This window comes from Haliotis asinina, chromosome 16 (genome assembly GCF_037392515.1).
Source record: "Haliotis asinina isolate JCU_RB_2024 chromosome 16, JCU_Hal_asi_v2, whole genome shotgun sequence".
Classification (NCBI taxonomy): domain Eukaryota; kingdom Metazoa; phylum Mollusca; class Gastropoda; order Lepetellida; family Haliotidae; genus Haliotis; species Haliotis asinina.
In genome coordinates this window covers 31418471-31438285 of record NC_090295.1, presented here as the reverse complement: position 1 = coordinate 31438285, position 19815 = coordinate 31418471, and the positions used below count along the sequence as shown (strand labels likewise).

General features: G+C 38.7%; 1 protein-coding gene across 1 annotated transcript in view; it reads left to right on the top strand.

Moving 5' to 3' along the window:
* Nucleotides 1-6865, top strand: part of LOC137268556 (uncharacterized) — a 45413-nt gene extending 38548 nt beyond the window's left edge. The window contains exons 8-9 of the mRNA XM_067803125.1: nucleotides 4871-5013; nucleotides 6761-6865. Coding sequence (XP_067659226.1) covers nucleotides 4871-5013; nucleotides 6761-6865 — 248 coding nt within the window. The remainder of the gene's footprint in view (nucleotides 1-4870; nucleotides 5014-6760) is intronic.
* The last annotated feature ends 12950 nt before the right edge of the window (nucleotides 6866-19815 follow it).

The following is a 19815-nucleotide window of genomic DNA, read 5'->3' as shown; positions in this document are numbered from 1 at the left end:
AAGTAGGTAAGGATGTACTCGGGTAGATTGGCTATACATGAATTACATAGATAGAAGTACACAGGTAGATGAGATTAATTTATCAATAAGTCCCAGGCACTTGGTAGGTACACTCCTTGGTCGCGGTTGATGCGTAATGTATCATCATTGGCTTCCATCCTTATCCCCAATCATGTACATCGTCCTTTCCCCGTATCTGTGTTATGTAAACATATCCAATCAACTGTAATGCATTACCATTGGCTTCCATCATTGTTATCTTAACTATCGGCTTCCTATCAGTGCTTGTTTATACTAGCTTTCGTTAACTCATTCCACTTGTTACTTTGTTATTGTTTTACCTGTACATATAAATACACCTCTGTATCCCTTTCTCAATCACCTGATGAAGGAGTAAGCATTAACTCCGAAACGTTGTGTTCTCTCATAAAGAAGTTGATATCCATAAAAATCCTCATTCTTATGTATTTTCACTTCTAAATGACATTCAAAGACTTGATGATATGGATCTGTTGATGAAGCACGTGTGCGAGAATTTTTTCCAATAAAATTGGGAAAAATAGTTTATAATTCTAATTCTGTTGGATTTAACATATTATTGTGGATATGAAAAGGAAAGCAAGCACAGATTTTTAGAATAATGGCCAGTGTAATCTTTATTAGATATTACTCTTACGTTTTACATCCAATACTCTAACTGCGAGATGTCTTATGGTATGGGTTGACCGCAGCCATAATTACGTTTTACATCTAAGACTGTAAATGTGAGATGTCTGATGCAGGGGGGTCAGCTTATGCACGAAACATACCATTTTGACACTGATTTTAGGGGTCAAGTTGGGGGGTTGGGTTATCTATGGGGTCGGCTTATACACGGTAATATACGGCATTGAAAATAACTGTCTTTAGGGTATTTTCCTTTGTTCTTCAGAAAGCGTAGGTATTACCCTTCTGTTTTGTCTTTTTTTTTGTAGTGATTGTGTTTGTGGTATCCACAATAGTTTCATCACTAATATAGGTCACTTCCCCATTGAGAACTGCGATGTATTTGTAGTGGCTTGTTCGTGACTCATGCTTATGTATTATAATGTAATCGTGTATTATTCTTACGTTAAGGAATTAATTCTAGTCTTCACACAGTTATGTGCTCGTTACACTTACTTAAACTATCATCTTAACAGCACTTTCTCTGTCTATAAAGTAGCAGATCCAGCACCACTGTCATCTGTGACAAGCATCCTGATACTTACCACACCACTGATGTCCTCTAGCTCTAGGTCATCTTGGATTTCCACCGTTTCCCTGTCAGATTTCTTACTCCTGAGGCCTTGGATGCCTGCTCAGCAGTCACTGGGTGTTTTTACCATGCAGAGTCAGCACTTGTATGGCACCATTAACACCATACTCACTCACTCGCTCACTCCAGCATATGTCCGAATCAAGTGCTTGTATGGCGCCTATGAAAAGTCCTCACACACTTCAGCGTTTCTACCCGATCCAGATATTGTATGGCACCTATAACTCCATACTCACTCATTGCCAGCATTCTTACCAGATTCACCTCCTGAATGGTGCTTATGAAACCATCCTCACTCACTCCAAGGTCTGTATGGCGACTGTACTGCATGATGCACCTATATCTTTGTGAGTGACTGACAAAACCATATTCACTCACTCACTCTGGCACCTAGATACCTGATTCAGTAACTACATGATGCCTCCACTACGTACAGTGCCTCCATTAACACCTCCCACATCTTCAAGACTTCAGCAGCTGTTGATTGATTGACTGATACATCTTACCCTCGAAGAATTTAACTATTACGAAACCTAAGACTGGGCCTAAAGTGTACGATTTCTGTACAGATTTCACATGTGCTGTCTGCTGTATTGTGAAATTTCCATACAAGCAGCAGACAGTTTTCACCATTCATGTTTATACAAGCTGAACTAATTAACTGCATTGACTTGACAACCAGGACATTTCGGACCTTGTACCCTCAAACACCTTGTTGCGAGCAGACGAACTCATTTGGAATCGGGGCGGTGGGGTAGCCTAGTAACCCCCCCCTTCCCCCCCTCCAACCACTACCTGTGTGCTACAGGGTTTAGACCCTCACACCACGTGTGCTGTCCAGACCAATATCCATTTGGGAAGGGAAGGACAGGCGGATATTAATCCACGTGTCAAGTCTCCTGCCTCACTTAACTCAGTTACATTTTCTTTTAGTGGACTCTTCCCATAGATGTCAGAAGTGGAATCACCTTGTCTGAGCGACTTTGGAACTACCTAGAATTTAGTCGTTGCCTTCATGCAGAATTAAGCTGCCCACTTACTGAAGCTGATGTTCTCAGAGGTTTGGCCGTGACATTGATAGACAGTTGGAGCTCAAGGCAGTGTTCCTCATCATTTGTCGCAGGGCATATTAGCTCCTGGGCAACACAATTGTAGTGTGGTTTAACAAGAGTTCGAACCGTGTTACTGTTTCCAGACATTCTCTCTGTTTCCAGCAATAGCCGATGCACATTTCCATCAGAGAACTCAGCATATTCCTGTGTACAGGTACATCTTGGTGGACACTTAATCAGGATCTAACAGGCTTTTTCATAGAGTGTATGCTACATAAAGAGTTAAAGGTTTATGTGTTTCTGTCTCCGGATGGTCAGCTTGGGCAGTGGATGGCTTTCCTGGGGCACTACACGCTAACTTAGTAACTATGTTTCTCCGGTCTTGCTTCTTTATGTTTTAGTCACAAAATAAAGAATGACAAGTTGACTCTGACTAACTTTCATTTGACCCTGATGACCAAACAGGTTGGTTTCCGATTTTAAATGCCTAGCACCAGGAGTTCTTCTTCAATTAGACAGATGTGGGAAAAATTCTAGTGCATCTACATCCACCCCAGAATGGTTCAATTGACACACATCATCTGCATGCAGAATTATGTGCTAGTTGCTTTTCAGAGGATTGTTACTGCATTGCTTATGAAATTTGGACTTCCATTAGGCCCACAAACACTTCCCTTGCAGACTTGCACAGTGATAGCAAAAAGGGTCATACACTTGGTGTTAATTTGGTCAATTTGAACGACGCTGTCATGGTTTTGTGCTTCTGGTTATTTAGTTGGGATTTTATCACTATAAACCAGTTGCCAACCAGTTGTCGAAATGATCATCATCTCTCTCTCTTTTGTTGTTATTGTCTGTTGTCGTCTTTGAGGACTTTCCTGTGTTACTCTTGTGTTCAGCGAAGGTATCTCTGTTCGTACATGAAGCCTTCAAAAGCATGTAGGCAAAACCACAAGTGTTTTGTGAATACTCATGCATATGATGTGGCTGGTCTGTTTTCTCTGACATCTGCACCCTCCTCAAATACTTTGGACACTTGCCTTGACTATGACACTACACAGTAACTGTACAGTGGCATTGATAATACAAGAGTGTTTCTAGACGTCGGACACCCATGAAAATCAGGGTTGGAATTGATCTTCAGTAACCTGTGCTAGTCATAAGAGGTGATTAAAGATTACATATACAGATACACTAAGGGGGTACAAATCCATAAATCATTTATTGAAATCATTATAAATGAAACCCTATCATTAAGACTTCTCATTTTGACTTATAATTACCTTAACTCAATCTTTTTGACAACAATGCTAAATACACTCCCACGAATGAAATTTCAACCAATCAGAGAGGTACGCCTCTGTGACGTAATATGAGGTTTACCTATGTGGGATGCTGTATAGTATTCATGTATATTTCCAAGGGTAAGTTATCATGTTTTTGCCTTTGTCTAAACCTGCAATCATGACAATTGTCTTGAAAAATTAAAGTTCTCTGTTTTCACAATCTATTGCCGATTAATTTTGTCACCTGCTTTGCTTATTTTCCAAGATTAAACTTGTTTTCATAGACGATTCTGTCAAAATTGCTTGTCATAATGGTAATAAATTGTTCTGTTACAAGCGGTGTCATGCAAAATCTATTTGGTCATAATTGAAAAAGATATTTAACTATGAGTAGGAAGTAGTTTTGATGTTTTAACTTTGAGAAAACAAACCATAATCTAATTGATTCTCAAACTGACATACTGAGAATAAATGCAATTTACAAAATTTAAACTACTTTCTACTGGTAGTAAAATAAATATTTAATTGCTAGACAATAGGATTTTGCATGACATTGCATATATATTATTCTATAATATTACAATATTAATGTCACTTCGACCAAATCCTTGATGGCTTCCAAGGATGAAATCCTTATGTTACAAATTGTGTCATGCCAAGTCCCTAAGGTTATCAGTCATTTAGTAGTAAGTAGTTTTGATATATTAACTCGATGAAAACAAATCTAACCAGCAGCTTCTGTCTGGGAATAGAGGTAGGTGTCCAACCACCCAATTTAATACGTACAGGCTTCCTTCCTCACATGATGTCACTACAGTGCTCTGGCAACAGGTATTAACTAACCACACATCTTTTAAGAAAGAAAATGGTGTTTTGCTTAAAACTAACCAGAGGTCTTTCATATGTAGTGGTTAAAAGAATCCCAAAAAGTGAGTTTATTTGTTCTTTAACAGGATGGGATTGTCAGGCTCATTGACTTGATTTACATATTAGCACATCCCAGTTACATATATCAGTGTTCATGCTGTCAATCCCTGGATTGTCTGGTGCAGACTCGATTATTTACATACTGTTACTTAACAGCTGGAAAACTAAACCAAACTAAACTCACTTGCTCACTCACTGTAATACTTATCCCAGCAAGAATTGCAGCAATGCTGTTTGAAAGGTCAGTAAGTATGTAGTTGGCTGCACATTCAGCGTGATCTTGCAGATAAATCTGGCTGTCTTTGCAGCCAGACGTTTTGCACCCCGCACCAAGAGGACACGGATGAGGATGAAGAATGATGAGAAGCTGGAGGAAGGTGTGGAGTGGTACGAGGAAGAGACATGTGCAGCCCCAGACTGCAGCAAGCCAACTGATCGCAGGGTGCAATGGGTAGGTGGTCCATTATTCTTTGGCAGGGAATGTGGTCAACTGATCTCAGATGGGATAGGTGTAAGAGGTCCATTTTAGTTGTAGGAAGTCCATTTATCTCAGGCAGGGCAGGCCAGGCCATTTCTAATCTCAGGTAGGTTAGGTGTAGGTGGTCCATCAGTCTTTGGCAGAGCAGGGAAAGTGGTCTTTTGATCTCATATAGGTTAAGTGTAGGTGGTCCATCAATCTCAGGCAGAGCAGGCAAGGTTCTCCATTGATCTCATATAGGTGTAGGTGGTCCATCAATCTCAGGCAGAGCAGGCAAGGTGTTCCATTGATCTCATATAGGTGTAGGTGGTCCATCAATCTCAGGCAGAGCAGGCAAGGTGTTCCATTGATCTCATATAGGTGTAGGTGGTCCATCAATCTCAGGCTGTGCAGGCAAGGTGTTCTGTTGATCTCATATAGGTGTAGGTGGTCTATCAATCTCAGGCAGAGCAGGCAAGGTGTTCCATTGATAGGTGTAGGTGGTCCATCAATCTCAGGCTGTGCAGGCAAGGTGTTCCATTGATAGGTGTAGGTGGTCCATCAATCTCAGGCTGTGCAGGCAAGGTGTTCCGTTGATCTCATATAGGTGTAGGTGGTCCATCAATCTCAGGCTGTGCAGGCAAGGTGTTCCGTTGATAGGTGTAGGTGGTCCATCAATCTCAGGCAGAGCAGGCAAGGTGTTCCATTGATCTCATATAGGTGTAGGTGGTCCATCAATCTCAGGCAGAGCAGGCAAGGTGTTCTGTTGATCTCATATAGGTGTAGGTGGTCTATCAATCTCAGGCAGAGCAGGCAAGGTGTTCCATTGATAGGTGTAGGTGGTCCATCAATCTCAGGCTGTGCAGGCAAGGTGTTCCGTTGATCTCATATAGGTGTAGGTGGTCCATCAATCTCAGGCTGTGCAGGCAAGGTGTTCCGTTGATAGGTGTAGGTGGTCCATCAATCTCAGGCTGTGCAGGCAAGGTGTTCCGTTGATCTCATATAGGTGTAGGTGGTCCATCAATCTCAGGCAGAGCAGGCAAGGTGTTCCGTTGATCTCATATAGGTGTAGGTGGTCCATCAATCTCAGGCTGTGCAGGCAAGGTGTTCCGTTGATCTCATATAGGCGTAGGTGGTCCATCAATCTCAGGCTGTGCAGGCAAGGTGTTCCGTTGATAGGTGTAGGTGGTCCATCAATCTCAGGCTGTGCAGGCAAGGTGTTCCGTTGATCTCATATAGGTGTAGGTGGTCCATCAATCTCAGGCTGTGCAGGCAAGGTGTTCCGTTGGTCTCATATAGGTGTAGGTGGTCCATCAATCTCAGGCTGTGCAGGCAAGGTGCTCCATTGATCTCATATAGTTGTAGGTGGTCCATCAATCTCAGGCTGTGCAGGCAAGGTGGTCTATTGATCCCACATAACAGGTTACAGATTACAGGTTGCATTTAAGGCTTCTGCCTAGGACTGTACTCTCAGACTGGACAATAGTAGGATGTTCTTAACCATCAGGGTAGGTGATCATTAAAACAATGGACGATAGTCATTTGTCTGTCGATCAGGGTTGGTGGTCTGTCAGTTCCAGACAGTGCAAGTGTAGTAGGTTCATCAATCCCCACTCATCCATGGGTAGATGGTCTATCAATTCCTGACAAGACAGACTGTTCATATCTATATTTCAAACAGCAGGATGTTCATCCAATACAGTTTTAAGTGTCATCCAAAATTACCTTACCTCTGTTACAGGTCCAGTGTGATGATTGTGACAAATGGTTCCATACTGTGTGTGCTGGTTGTCGCTATGATGACGTCAAAGACTCAACAAAGCAGTTTCACTGCGGTTGTGGTTAGATCACCGAGTTCTGGGAACCAAATGTTGCAGAGATGAGAGAGCAAAGGTCACAGATGCACTTGTACTTCACAGATAATCTTCAAAGTTCAGTCAATCATTTTCATTTTTCAAACATATACTTGTTGCTTATCAGCAAGGCTCCACAAATACTCAACAATTATTAAAATTGTTTATTGCCTGTTTCCATTTTCACTGTCTAAATATGAATGATTTGTGAATGTTTCTGGATTTCTTCCAGTTTGAACAAGGTGTGTAGCTTTTGTCAGCGTCTGATGTTGATACTGCAAGGGATGGCATTGTTCTAGATCTGACCATTGGTATCTCATGGAGATAACCATAAAGACAATCTGCAGCATATGAAAATGACTCCAGTTTTTGAATCTGCCCCTAAATATACTGCTCCACTTTCCAAACAAATCATAGGTGTGAATGTGTGGTGTCAAATTCTATGGCTGCGGTTACAGTGTTACTTCATTATTACTCCAGTCAATAAAAAGGCCTTGAGATTGCCTGGTCAGCCCAGGGGCGGTGAGGTAGCCTTGTGGTTAACATGTTGTCTTGTCATTTCACTTAAAATTACCCAAGTATGCTAATGTTTCACAGTATATCACTGCATCATTATATAATAGTTATTCTATAGGAGAATAGGTAATGCTTTCCGATTAAACCTTCAATATGTATATCCATGTGAACTACACTGATCCATGTAATTAATCATTCTGTCGTCGTTTTGACCATTTATCTTGAATACATTTTTACTTTCTTCTATGTCAAGAAATTGACCCTCCCTTGAATTCTACATTAACAGCAGTTTCGTTTTGACCTGCAAATTATTTTGTCTAAAACAGGAAGAATTATTTAATCCAGTCATTGAGTGCCAAGAGTTACCTCCCTTATCTGGGCCAGGAATGTTAATACTGGGATTGAACCCCAAAGTGCTTTTAATCTTATCTATGCTCACCAAAGTGATGTAAATTTTAAATTTTAGACCTGATACATCTCTTAGGACTTTCATCATACATCATTGCTGTGACAGTATGGAAACACTTTTTAAAAAATCTTGACTAAAGTAACGTCAGTAATTAGCTTTTATCCATCTCAGTGTTATCAGCACTCCTCCCTTTTTATTTCTGTATTGAAAACAGTGCATTTTCGTTATGACTGGAGAGTAAGGACAGACGTTTTCCTAATTCTTTTTGTGTTGTAATTGACCCTGTGACAATGGCATCCATCATCAAGGGTAATTTTCCTGCCTCTCATTGACAGGTGGTGAATTTGGTGCTTGGTAGAACTCTGTACTTTGTTTTCAGCTAGAACTCATCATATGTCTATAATGAGAAATGATAGTGTTCATAAGTTGTTGACTGGTCATGGTGAGAGGCGACTAATGACATCAAGTGGTCAGGCTCACTGACTTGGTTGACATATGTCATGGGTTCCCAATTATGCAGATCGATGCTCATGTTGTTGGTCACTGGATTGTCTGGTCCAGACTCGATTATTTACATACTGTTACTTAACAGCTGGAAAACTAAACCAAACTAAACTCACTTGGAACTGGAATATTACTGAGTGAATCAAACAAGTCGATTCTTGCATCTTGCTGTTCTTCCCGCAGGTATTGTCTTAGTAAAGTCGCCTCAGTGTAATTCCGTTTTTACGTTCACAGGGACTACATTTGAACATTTTGTCAGATGCGTACTGGAATGCGAGGCAAATCTTTTTGTAACCATTGCTAGATTTTGCAGATAACTCAAGAAAATCAGATTTAAAGTTATCTCTCCTCCATCGATTTGCATTCGGAAAACAGTATTTACTGTGCATCATGCATGATTCTATTTTATTCAAGGTAAAGAAGTACTACCATGAAGAACCAATTAAGTTGGCATTGACAGCAGGGTACATTGAACTGTACCTTGCTTGTAAGTGGGGTTCACTGAAAATAATAGAAGAAAGCTCAGCCAACAGAAAACAACATCTATGTGTGAGATTATTAGTGCTCTTTGTTACTGAGGGTTTCAATGGTATTTGAATCGAGGGACCTCCCTAGATTGTTTTAACTTTTAACATTGAGACAAGAACAGACTGATTTTCATGCCTAGTTTTGACCACTTTAGTCATCAAAGTAAAGCTGACTTTAGTTTTGGTAACCTATCATTCAGTTGATATTTCTGAAAGTACTTTGGACCTTGGCCAGTAGATTCTCATCAGTATGTTACCTTAAGGATGGTTTCCTCCATGGTCTTTTAAATATATCCTGTGTCAATATTGCAGATAGTTTTGAAGCTTTTAAACCTAGGCAGTGTTTTGATTTAATGTAATGAAGTGGGAAAATTCACCTTCATGAAGTTTTGAGTTATGAAACTGCAAGGCAAAAGAAAGTATACACATGAAAATTTGATGTGCGAGAAAACTGACTTGAATATGTTTGATCTCCAAACTATAATTCTTTCAAATAGGGGGCGGTAGGATAGCCTAGAGGTTAAAGCATTCCTTTGTCACACTGAATACCTGCGTTCGATTGACCACATGGGTACATTGTGTGAAGCCTATATCTTATCTCCCTCTGTCGTGATATTGCTGGAATAAAAGCAGCATAAAAGTAAACCAGTACTTTTCGTTTTTATCCAGCATCAAACGTGGCTGTATATGTTCTTTTGCCTCCCATTTCAGGGTCTAGATTTTTTAAGCTCTCTTAGCACTAAGATGTAATCGTAAGTTGAAGTTAATGTATGGCACTCATGACTAAATTAGTGCTATGTGAGTTTAGAAAATATAGGACTAGACTTACAACTGGCCTTTAAAGTCTTAAGTTACCCCTTCAGGGATTGTCAGCAAGGTGTCCCGCTAAGTATCAGTACCTGCACCCCGTTTCACAGAGCTCTTGTATGCTGAAAATTTTGTAAACTAAAATTAATCACTGTAAGTGTCTTCACCTCTTCCTCAAGTGTACTTAACTATATTCTGTCAGTTAGAGAGAGCATGGATATGATGCGCCATAGACATTTCTCAGGACTGGAGCTTATGGCTTAGTATCTCAGGATCATGGCTCTGTCATGAGATCTCAACTTGGTTGATTACATCCCGTCAGATGTATCAGGAATGTCTCATGACTAATGAGACTTTAGAACAAGTTGACCAGTTCATGCTGAATACTCATATGCAGTGTGTTGAATATGTAACTTGATGCCAGTAGTAGCCCGAGAAGTGTTCAATAGTTGTAAGACATACTGGATGATTCCTTACTTTTTGTTGACATTGTTTGAGTTGCAACATACAAAAAAAACACTTTACGATGTGTGCTTATACTGTTTTGTGCAATAGACATTGAAGGAGTAATATTAGTTGCCAGGTAGATACAACTCATATCTTTATTCACTGCTGGAAATAGGGAGGATCCAAAGGCACCAAAATGTTTATTTTAAACCTCCCCAATATGACATGGCTCTATTTACTCAGTTTCAAATGCTGCAATCATATTGGTCTGTTTTCAGAAGATTACTTATTGTTGGAGATGTATGTTCAAAATGATGTATTAATTACATTGTATAGCTTTAAGATTCATTTTACTTAGATTGTGATAAATTTTATTCAGGTGAAATGTCCTCATAGACTGGATTTTTGTGTGTTGTATTTCTTAAATGCCACCCTAAGAACTTTTGAAAAAATGCTTCAGTTATGATAACAGTGCTCTATTGGCCAGTTAGATGAGATGGTGATTAGAGTTATCTGCTCTTAGGTACCTGCTACTGAGACTGTTTTCTATAGAACTAGTCAAATATGCTTGACTAAAACCTCCATAGTCAAAGGGGAAGTACCTATCAGATGTTTTTGTTGAGTTTGGATGTGATGATACGAGTTTCCCCTCCGTGTTTTTTATTACATTGATGAATGTACATATTTCAATGTGTTACCATCACTACAGGAAAGCAGAGAGGAAACGTTACAAAAACAGTTTTACGGAAAATGCTACTGAATATTAATGAAAGGGAAAACAGCATTAATGAGAATGAAAATGGTTTATTTTTTGTTGTTAGTAATTTGGTAAATATTTCTTGTATTGTCTAATTTAGTTATTTTTTTGTAAGACTACTTACTTAATAGTTTCACTGTGAATTAGATATTGATGTTTGTAGAAAGGTGCTTTATTGTTGCATAATACTGCTTCATCATTCACGCTGAATACTGTTGTGTCTTTTATGACATTGTGTTTATGATGTCATTGTGTTCTAAGTGAATGTCATATTGTGTCTTACATTGCGATAATGTCTCAGATTTATATGATTGCCTGTTAGATATAACTATCTTCGATTGAGTGACAGATTATCAATGTATCTCAGACTGACACCGTAGTGTCTTAGATTTATATAACTGTGTCTTAGAGTGATACCATCGTGTCTTAGGCTGTTAAATTGATATCAGGGTTGCTTAGATTGATAAAGGTGTGTCTCAGATTGTTGTCTTGCCTTTGACATTACTCTCATTGTACAAGCATATTGTGTTTGTATTGTGTCATGATTTTTTTGTACCATTTCATGGTTTATCTGAAAACTAGATGTATGTCTGCTAGTCAGTGTCTGCAGCTGTCAGTGGTGTTGTACTGCGACAGATTCAGTCTCTTAAGAACTTGGGATCTAACAGTTAGGAAAAATGGACTTAGGTACTTAATTTCAACTTATTGCACACAATCACCACTTATGTAACACATGCATACTCTGTGTCCTGTGTTAAAATGCATCTGGTTGATTTACAAATTCAATTCCATATTGCATCTGATGATGTAAAGATGTGGAAATGTGAGTTATTACGAGGCTGGATGTGGTTATGTAGCCAAGTAGTGAAAGTGTTAGCTTGTGATGTCAGAGACCTGGGCTGCGTTTTCATAAAAGCTTCCTAAATTTAGGAGGTCGTGGCCCATATGACCTTGTTTATGACCCTCTTCCGACCTCCTTTATGACCATTTCACAAACACGTCGTATCATGTACCACAGGGTCCTAAATCCATGTGATACATCGTTTAAGAGGTACTTTGTCGCATAACAATTCATACAACGAGACCATACAGGCACCTGAGTATCGTATTATTCCCAAAGTATTTCAAAACAGAAACACAGTTTCAATAACAATACAAATGTCACGTTTTTAAATGAAAGTACAGACTATCTTATCATAATAATTGGATTCCTACACTAAATTACAAGATAAATGTATAATATTATCAGTTTGTCAGAATTAATCGCCGTCCATTAACCTATTCATATGTAATTGCAGCATTAGTCCCAATGCATTGAATATTGTACGTCAGAGGAACTAAAGTACATGTTTCTGTTTTGACTACGTTTGATCTACTAACACTTGTGTAAAGGTTAAAATGTGGTTCGCGACTCTAAATGTGTCAACTTCTTTCGTAACTTTTATTCAATCAATCAGAACCTTTCAAAGAATGAAAGCGTATACCCTATATCCAGGTATGATGTGATATCGAACAAGGCTAAAGGTAGATACTGAAATTGGTTTCATGAAAAAATGTCAGCCATACGCAAAATATATGTAGTATTGAAATTGTAATCAAAAATGTTTTTGTTTACTCTTGTTCATCCGACCTTCACCTCAAGGAAATGGCCTAATATGTACAACAATGTTGATGTATGACATCACAACTGATAGCTGATTTCTTACAAAATCGCGGCTTTGCTGACAAGGGTACATAGGTTTTGCGAGGACTCTTCCCTTAATACAGGGTTCGTTTGAACATAAATATGATATGTAAGTAATCAGAGTGACTCTGACTATGTGTGTTTTGTTGTATGTTTTCATCGTTTTCATTGTAAGTATGAGAAGAGGCCAGAAATGCTGATAATTAATGTTGTTCTGTGTGATTTTGGTTCTGTTATGGCATCACGCTGCATGGAAATTTTGACAATTACTTATGAAGTGTCAAATCTTTGCATTATATCTAATTTTAATTTCCTCTTTCTTGCTATGATACTCTTTCCATACATAAAGGTATTGAGCCATTCAAAACAATGAATAGCTGGTTGGATGTCAGAATTTTTTTATTAAGTGCTTCACACTGTAAAATCGGAATTTTTGTTTGTTTACATTTCAAATTAGGGCAACTTTTGTTTTCACACCCAATATGTTACATTTCATTTTATCTAGACTATTAGTATTGGTGGTAAAGACCAGATGTAATGTCATATTGACATGTATGGGCAATTCAGTGATGCATTTGTTGACTATGGAATATTAGTGATGTGATAGGCGTCTCAATACCGGCCTTTGCGAAATGAGATTTTGTAAACACTATCCAATATGGCGGAAAGTGCACTTAGGTGTTCATGTGACTATATTTTCGAAAACATCCCAGCCGATTCTAGGTTCATCAGCAGCGTTTCAGATTTTTCATTGGTAATATCCTGAAAAATTTACATCAGTGACCGTTACCATGTTTCAAATTTTTTTCAAATTAAATAGTCATAATAATTGTCCAATTTTCACGTTTGAAATCATACTGTACATCAAGTAATGCTGTGAATCATGATTTTGTGTTGTGTCAAAAATGGTGGGACACTAATGTTCTGTACAATTAGAAAACAACATGCCTGGGAAATCTATCTCTCGAAATCTATATCTGTCATGTCAAAATCATCTGGAGTGTCAAGCACGTTCGACCTGTCTCAAAATTTCTCAGGCCTTATTAGTTAGCGTGTTTTAATCACCATAATCGTTGACGCCATCTTAGTACTAGGTTTGTTTACGACCTCCTAAAACATTAAAGACAAGTCGATCCGTGAAGGTCCCGGGGCAGAATAGGCCTTCAGCAACCCATGCTTGCCATAAAAGGTGACTATGCTTGTTGTAAGAGGCGACTAACGGGATCGGGTGGTCAGACTAGCTGACTTGGTTGACACATGTCATCGGTTCCCCATTGCACAGATCGATGCTCATGTTGTTGATCACTGGATTGTCTGGTCCAGACTCGATTATTTACAGACCGTCGCCATAAAGCTGGAATATTGCTAAGTGCTAAGTGAGGCCCAATTCTGATATCCCTGTCATACTGCTGCTTAAAGTGGTGTAAAGCTCAACTCACTCGCTCACTTACTCGCTCACTTTGTGCTTATGATGCCGATTAATGGATTGTCTGGTCCAGACTTGGTTGTTTACAGACCGCCATCATTCATCTGCATTATTGATGCAAATCTGATGTATCTAAATCTAATGGTTTGTGATGACTTCTATGTTTGGTATCATCAGGTAAAATCAATCAGGAAATTGATGCCTTACATGATTCCTTACTTAGCATGGGACAAGACCCTGTTGAATATTCATTTGGTAATGTTTTTGTTCTGGGATAGAAGTGGTTTCCAGCAACCCATGCTTGCCTCAAAAGGTGACTATGCTTGTCGTGAGAGGCAACTAACAAGATCACTGACTTGGTTGACACATTTCAGTGGTTCTCAATGGATGCTGATGATGTTGATCATTGGATTGTCTGGTCCAGACTCGATCATTTACGGACCGCCCCCATATGCCTGGAATATTGCTGAGTGTGGCAGAAAACTAAGTTCATTCACTCAATATTTTTGTTCTGACTACATGGTTTAACTAAAATTTCATAGGGTGAAACAGTATACCAGTGCTGTGTGCGTCATGCAGTTATGCGATTTACTCCTACGAAGCGAAATGCTTGCTGCAATGTTATTTGTTTAATGACTATCCTCATCCAATATTCTGTAAGTCAAATGGTGCAAAATAAATGGTAATCCGTGTTTCGTTTTCACATGATTTTGTGTGTCTTGCATCCTGATACATATCCTGTTGTGCTCTATGTATCATGATACATGTCATTTCCAATGTGAAATGATGTGATTTATTGTGACCTATGCATTGTGACATGTATCATATTGTATCCATGCCGTTTTGTTTTGTTGTTTCATCATATGCATTGTTGAGTGTGTTGTTGAAACAGTGTCCGCTTGTGCAGCGTGCTTATAGGTTTAAGTTGAAGGCTGTTGACTATTAGTGATTTTCTCTTCTTTTTTCTTCTGTTTATCACAATTATCATAACCCAGATTATCATCATCTGCAATATGTTATTCAATAAATCATTCTCACCTCGAGATAACATTTCCCTTGACACATCCTTGCACATGTGTTCAGTGAAGTAATGTTATACTGAATTGTTGTTCTCTACGAATGGATAGATTTAGTCTGTGCATTTCTTCCCTTATTCATGTTTTTGAATTTCTGTTAAAAAAACAAAACAGTTCTGCCTTTTTAAAAAAACAACAATTCAGGTGAGAATACAAATCATAATGCAAACATATTTCTTTTTTCTTTTTTTTTTAATTTGTAATTATGAAAGCAGGTTTTTCTGGTGATGCTTTGAAGAGTCTCCCTTACATCCATTTAGATGGTTACATACTTAAGATTTTGTTTTACATGACTATTGTTAGTCTGACATGACATGATAGCTGAACTGTAGTGTACTAGTGTACTTTTCGCTTGTGTATTGATGGCTTTAAACGTGTTCTGATAATAATGCCTTCATGATTCACTGTCTATACACATTTTCATTACATGATACCTTAAATGTCAGTGCGTTGTTCTATGGGCTGACATGCTGCTGTTCACCAAAGGTGTGCCCTGTTTCTGCTATATTATTTTTGACATATATTATTTTGGTATTTTTACTTAACCTTCACTTCAGTATTGACTTGTACAGCTTATGTTATTTGACCCTCAACTGCTGATGGTGCCAAATATGCATGGTTGTAAGCATCTTAGTTATTTTTTGGACACACCCACCTCTGTATCCCTGGGACCTGTGTAGAACCCTGACTTTACATCAGATTGAACCCACCAGTATATGTAATGGACACACCCACCTCTGTATCCCTGGGACCTGTGTAGAACCCTGACTTTACATCAGATTGAACCCACCAGTATATGTAATGGACACACCCACCTCTGTATCCCTGGGACCTGTGTAGAACCCTGACTTACATCAGATTGAACCCACCAGTATATGTAATGGACACACTCACTTCAGTACCCTAGGGACCTGTGTAGAACCCTGACAGTACATCAGATTGAACCCACCAGTATATGTACTGGACACACCCGCCTCTATGCCCCTAGGCCTGTGTAGAAGCCTGACAGTACATCAGACTGAAACCACTAGCATATTTACTGGATTCAGAGTTAACTGTTTGTTGTGCAAGGATTATTCAAAATGCTCAACATTCACTGCAGATTCAGCATGAGTAGCTCACCAAGTCAGTTTTGGTGACCTTCACATAATTTTTTCAGCAAGTTAAATTGCATGTAGACTTTCTTTACAGCTGTTTTTGGCATATTTCATACACCATGACATTCATATCAAGGTCAAAGTGAGTCTTCAAAGTATTTGTGTGTTTAAACAGCTGCAAAGCAAGATATCAAGAGTGGTTGATATTAAGTTGTGGCAGGGGATTATGTCACCTAAGAGACAAATGCTTGTTGTTGATGGAACATGTGAACTTGGGTTCTGTCCATTTTCTCTCATTGTTTCAGGTACAGAATATACTGTGGCAAGAAAGTTAGGGAGAGAATAATTTTATACACCATACATGTTTTAAGAAACTTGTGTTGGAGGAGTAGCCTGTTAGCTGTTTCACAGTTTACATGCCACACCTAGTGCACATTTCATTCCTCAGTTGTGGTGTCTTGCTAAGAAACTGCTGGAATATTGCAGAAAGCTTTAAATTATATTTACTCATCACAAAAATAATAGCAAAAAGATTCATATTGCCAAACTTTTTTTGTCCAGCATATAACTTAGTTCTACCATGGTATTTTTTCTGAAATGAACTTTTGACATGGCCCTACTGATCTTAAGAAATCAATTTGTTTATACAATTTATGAATTTTGCTCATTTGTTCGAGACCAGTCCTTCAATGTTTTATTGCAACATTCTCAATAAAGCTTTGAGTTTTGTGTTAACACGGTGAAAAGAATGTTGTTTCAGTTTGCAGTCACGACACATTCCAGAAGTACAGTTCCATATGCATGTTGCTTTATCCTTCTGCTTTGCATTTAAACTTTCTCTTCAATTGCCCATTTGGCTTTTTTTTCTTTTTTTTGGTGATGTATAAAATTTGTGTATTGGTATAAACGAATACATTTGGAATGTGAGTTGTGAATGTGACTACAGTATGTAATGTTATTGTGTTACTGGTCTTAACGAGGGTCGACAGCTGTGCACAAATGTGAAAATGTCATTACCAGTACACAAATTAAGCATTTTGTTAGAGTTGCACTTGAAATATCCAAATCATTGTCATTGTCATCACCAGCACACATCAGCCTATCTTTTACAAGAATTGGGAAAAGGGGTGGATGAGCTGTCCACAACCTGTGCAGAGCTGTGCCCCTTAGGCAATTCAGAATCTTTGTTTCAAGCCCAGATTATATTCCTTGTTCTATCAGCTGCTGACGTGTTCTTCAAAGAGGTCAGTTTCAGATATGAAATTCTTTTCAACCCACATGAAGTTTGCTAGCCATGACATAGCTGCAATACAGAAAGTTAAACCATCTCATTCAGGGCAGTGGGGTAGCCAAGTGGTTAAAGTGATTACTCATCATGCTGAAGATCTGGGTTCAATTTCACACATAGGTACAATGCATGAAGCCCATTTCTGGTCCCTTGCTGTGATATCGTTGGAATATTGCTAAAAGCGACGTAAAAATATATATCCGCTCACTTAATTCACTTTGTTTTAAGTTCTGGGTCCTGATCCACAAAGTGTTTGTAGTGCTGCAACATAAGCCAAAGGTAAACTATAGAATTATGACAGGTCATAATGTTATGAATGCCTTGTGATCAGGACCCAGAAATTTAAAACATTTTGTGCACTATGTGATCCTTGGGCACAGTACTTTGTCAGATTTAGCATCAGTTTTAGCCTGTTTTGTACAAAATAACACTACAGTGACACATCTTAAAACAGGTTTTAATCTGATATATTACCATTATATATATTACAAGTTACTTAAGTGTATAGCTTGTTCTGTATGTTCCCATGTTCAGAACTAGATGTAGTTTCTGCTTTTACAAATTCACTTTATAGGATCCATATGTATCTGGTTGAATAATGTCATTACTGTCTAGTTATTGTGTGCTCATCATGACCAGGGTTGGAGCCCTAATTGAGATCACTGAGAAAATACTGTTGTTGGTCTTGTGGCAGAATATTGTATTACATGTACTTCAGTTTTGATATATATACAAAAGGAAATTCCTTGATTTTACATTGGCAGATATGTTATCAGACAGTCATTCCTAACTTGGTTTGTTTATGGAAGCAATGACTGTTAGTGTTTTGTTTGTACCAACACTCTGACTTATTTTGTGCCTTAAATGTGTACTTGATATTGAGATTTGTGAATAATGTTTTCTGTTTTCATATTTCGTAGTTATGGCAGGATAGACTCTGCTATGCAGGAATATTAGGATCTCTGTTCAGGGACGCTATGCTGACTGTAGTTGCCCAGGTAATGGATATTTATCACTCTGAAATCAAACCATGCCTTCTTTTCTTCAGTACTTTATTAAGGGCTCTTTGTTGTCATGTGTATGTAGCCTCATTTTAAACAAAGTTTAAACATACCTATTCCAGGGACACTATGCTGGTTATAGTTAGCCTTACATGGATATTTTTAATTTTTGTTTAATCAAAACTACTTCAGCATGAATTGACTTGTTATTTCTTGTAATGTGGGTCGCCTCATTTTAAATCATGTTGTAAGAAAACCTGTTCGGGGACTAGTGGTATAGTCCGTGTGGCTCAACAGCGGACATAGGAATTGCATTCTGAGTTGTTTAACAATTCATGATTAAAGTATTGACACAGTTCACTATTTCTTACAATGGGAGAAGGCAGAGAAAGGGACAGCCAGCTGGGCATAGACAGAGACAGCAGAGGTTAATGAATAAATAACTTTATCAGCACTTGTGCATGTGCTTCTCGAACACCTAACTGTCCCTTTCTTTGCACTTCACAAACGGTGAACTCTGTCCACATTTTAGGACAAAAAGTCTGCAAAATGCTATAGAGTTGGTCTGATGTTTTGATTATAATCAGACTTTCATTGAAAATTGTATGTTTAGTATTTTTTTAGCTAGACTGCAATTCATCGAACCAAACGGACTATAGCTGTAGCTGCCCTAATTATGGACAGTGCTTCCATTCTTTCTCATGCATTTAAGGTCTTTGATACGTGCCTCAAGGCAGTTGGGTAGCCAAGCATTTGCATGCTTTTCTATGATATTGCTAAAAGCAGCATAAAACCCAACTCACTAGCTTCCTTCATATATTATTCATGGAAAGAATCTTAGATACCAGAGTTGGACTGTCATGTTGTGTAATACTCAGACCTCAGTTGAGCATTCAGACAATCTTATTTACATCCACAGGAGTGGGTGAGTTTCATTTCATCATGCTTTTGGAGTGGCAGGGTAGCCCAGTGGTTAATGCAGTGGCTTGTCATGCTGAAAACCTGGTTCAGTTCCCCACTGGGTACAGTGTGTGACACCCATTTCTGATGTCCCTGGTTGGAATATTGCTAAACCTGGAGCAAAACCAAACTCACTCATTCTCACTGTTTCACAAAAATTATTAGAGGGTGTGATTGCACGAAGATTTGCTCGCATTTGAAACATGGAATACTGCTCGCTCCCTCGCTCTGACGCACACACATCTGAATGATAACGTTTTGCTTCATAATCCGAAACTCCAACAGTATCAAATGAAGCTTCCTGGGAGATAAGCATATATATTGGAAATACAGGGTTTGAATGAGTTCCTAGCAACACATATTTACATGCCAAGTAACTTAATGGGTGGGATCCAGACTCAGGCCAAGTCTAGGACTTGGCTGATTGTATGTCATCATACCCTC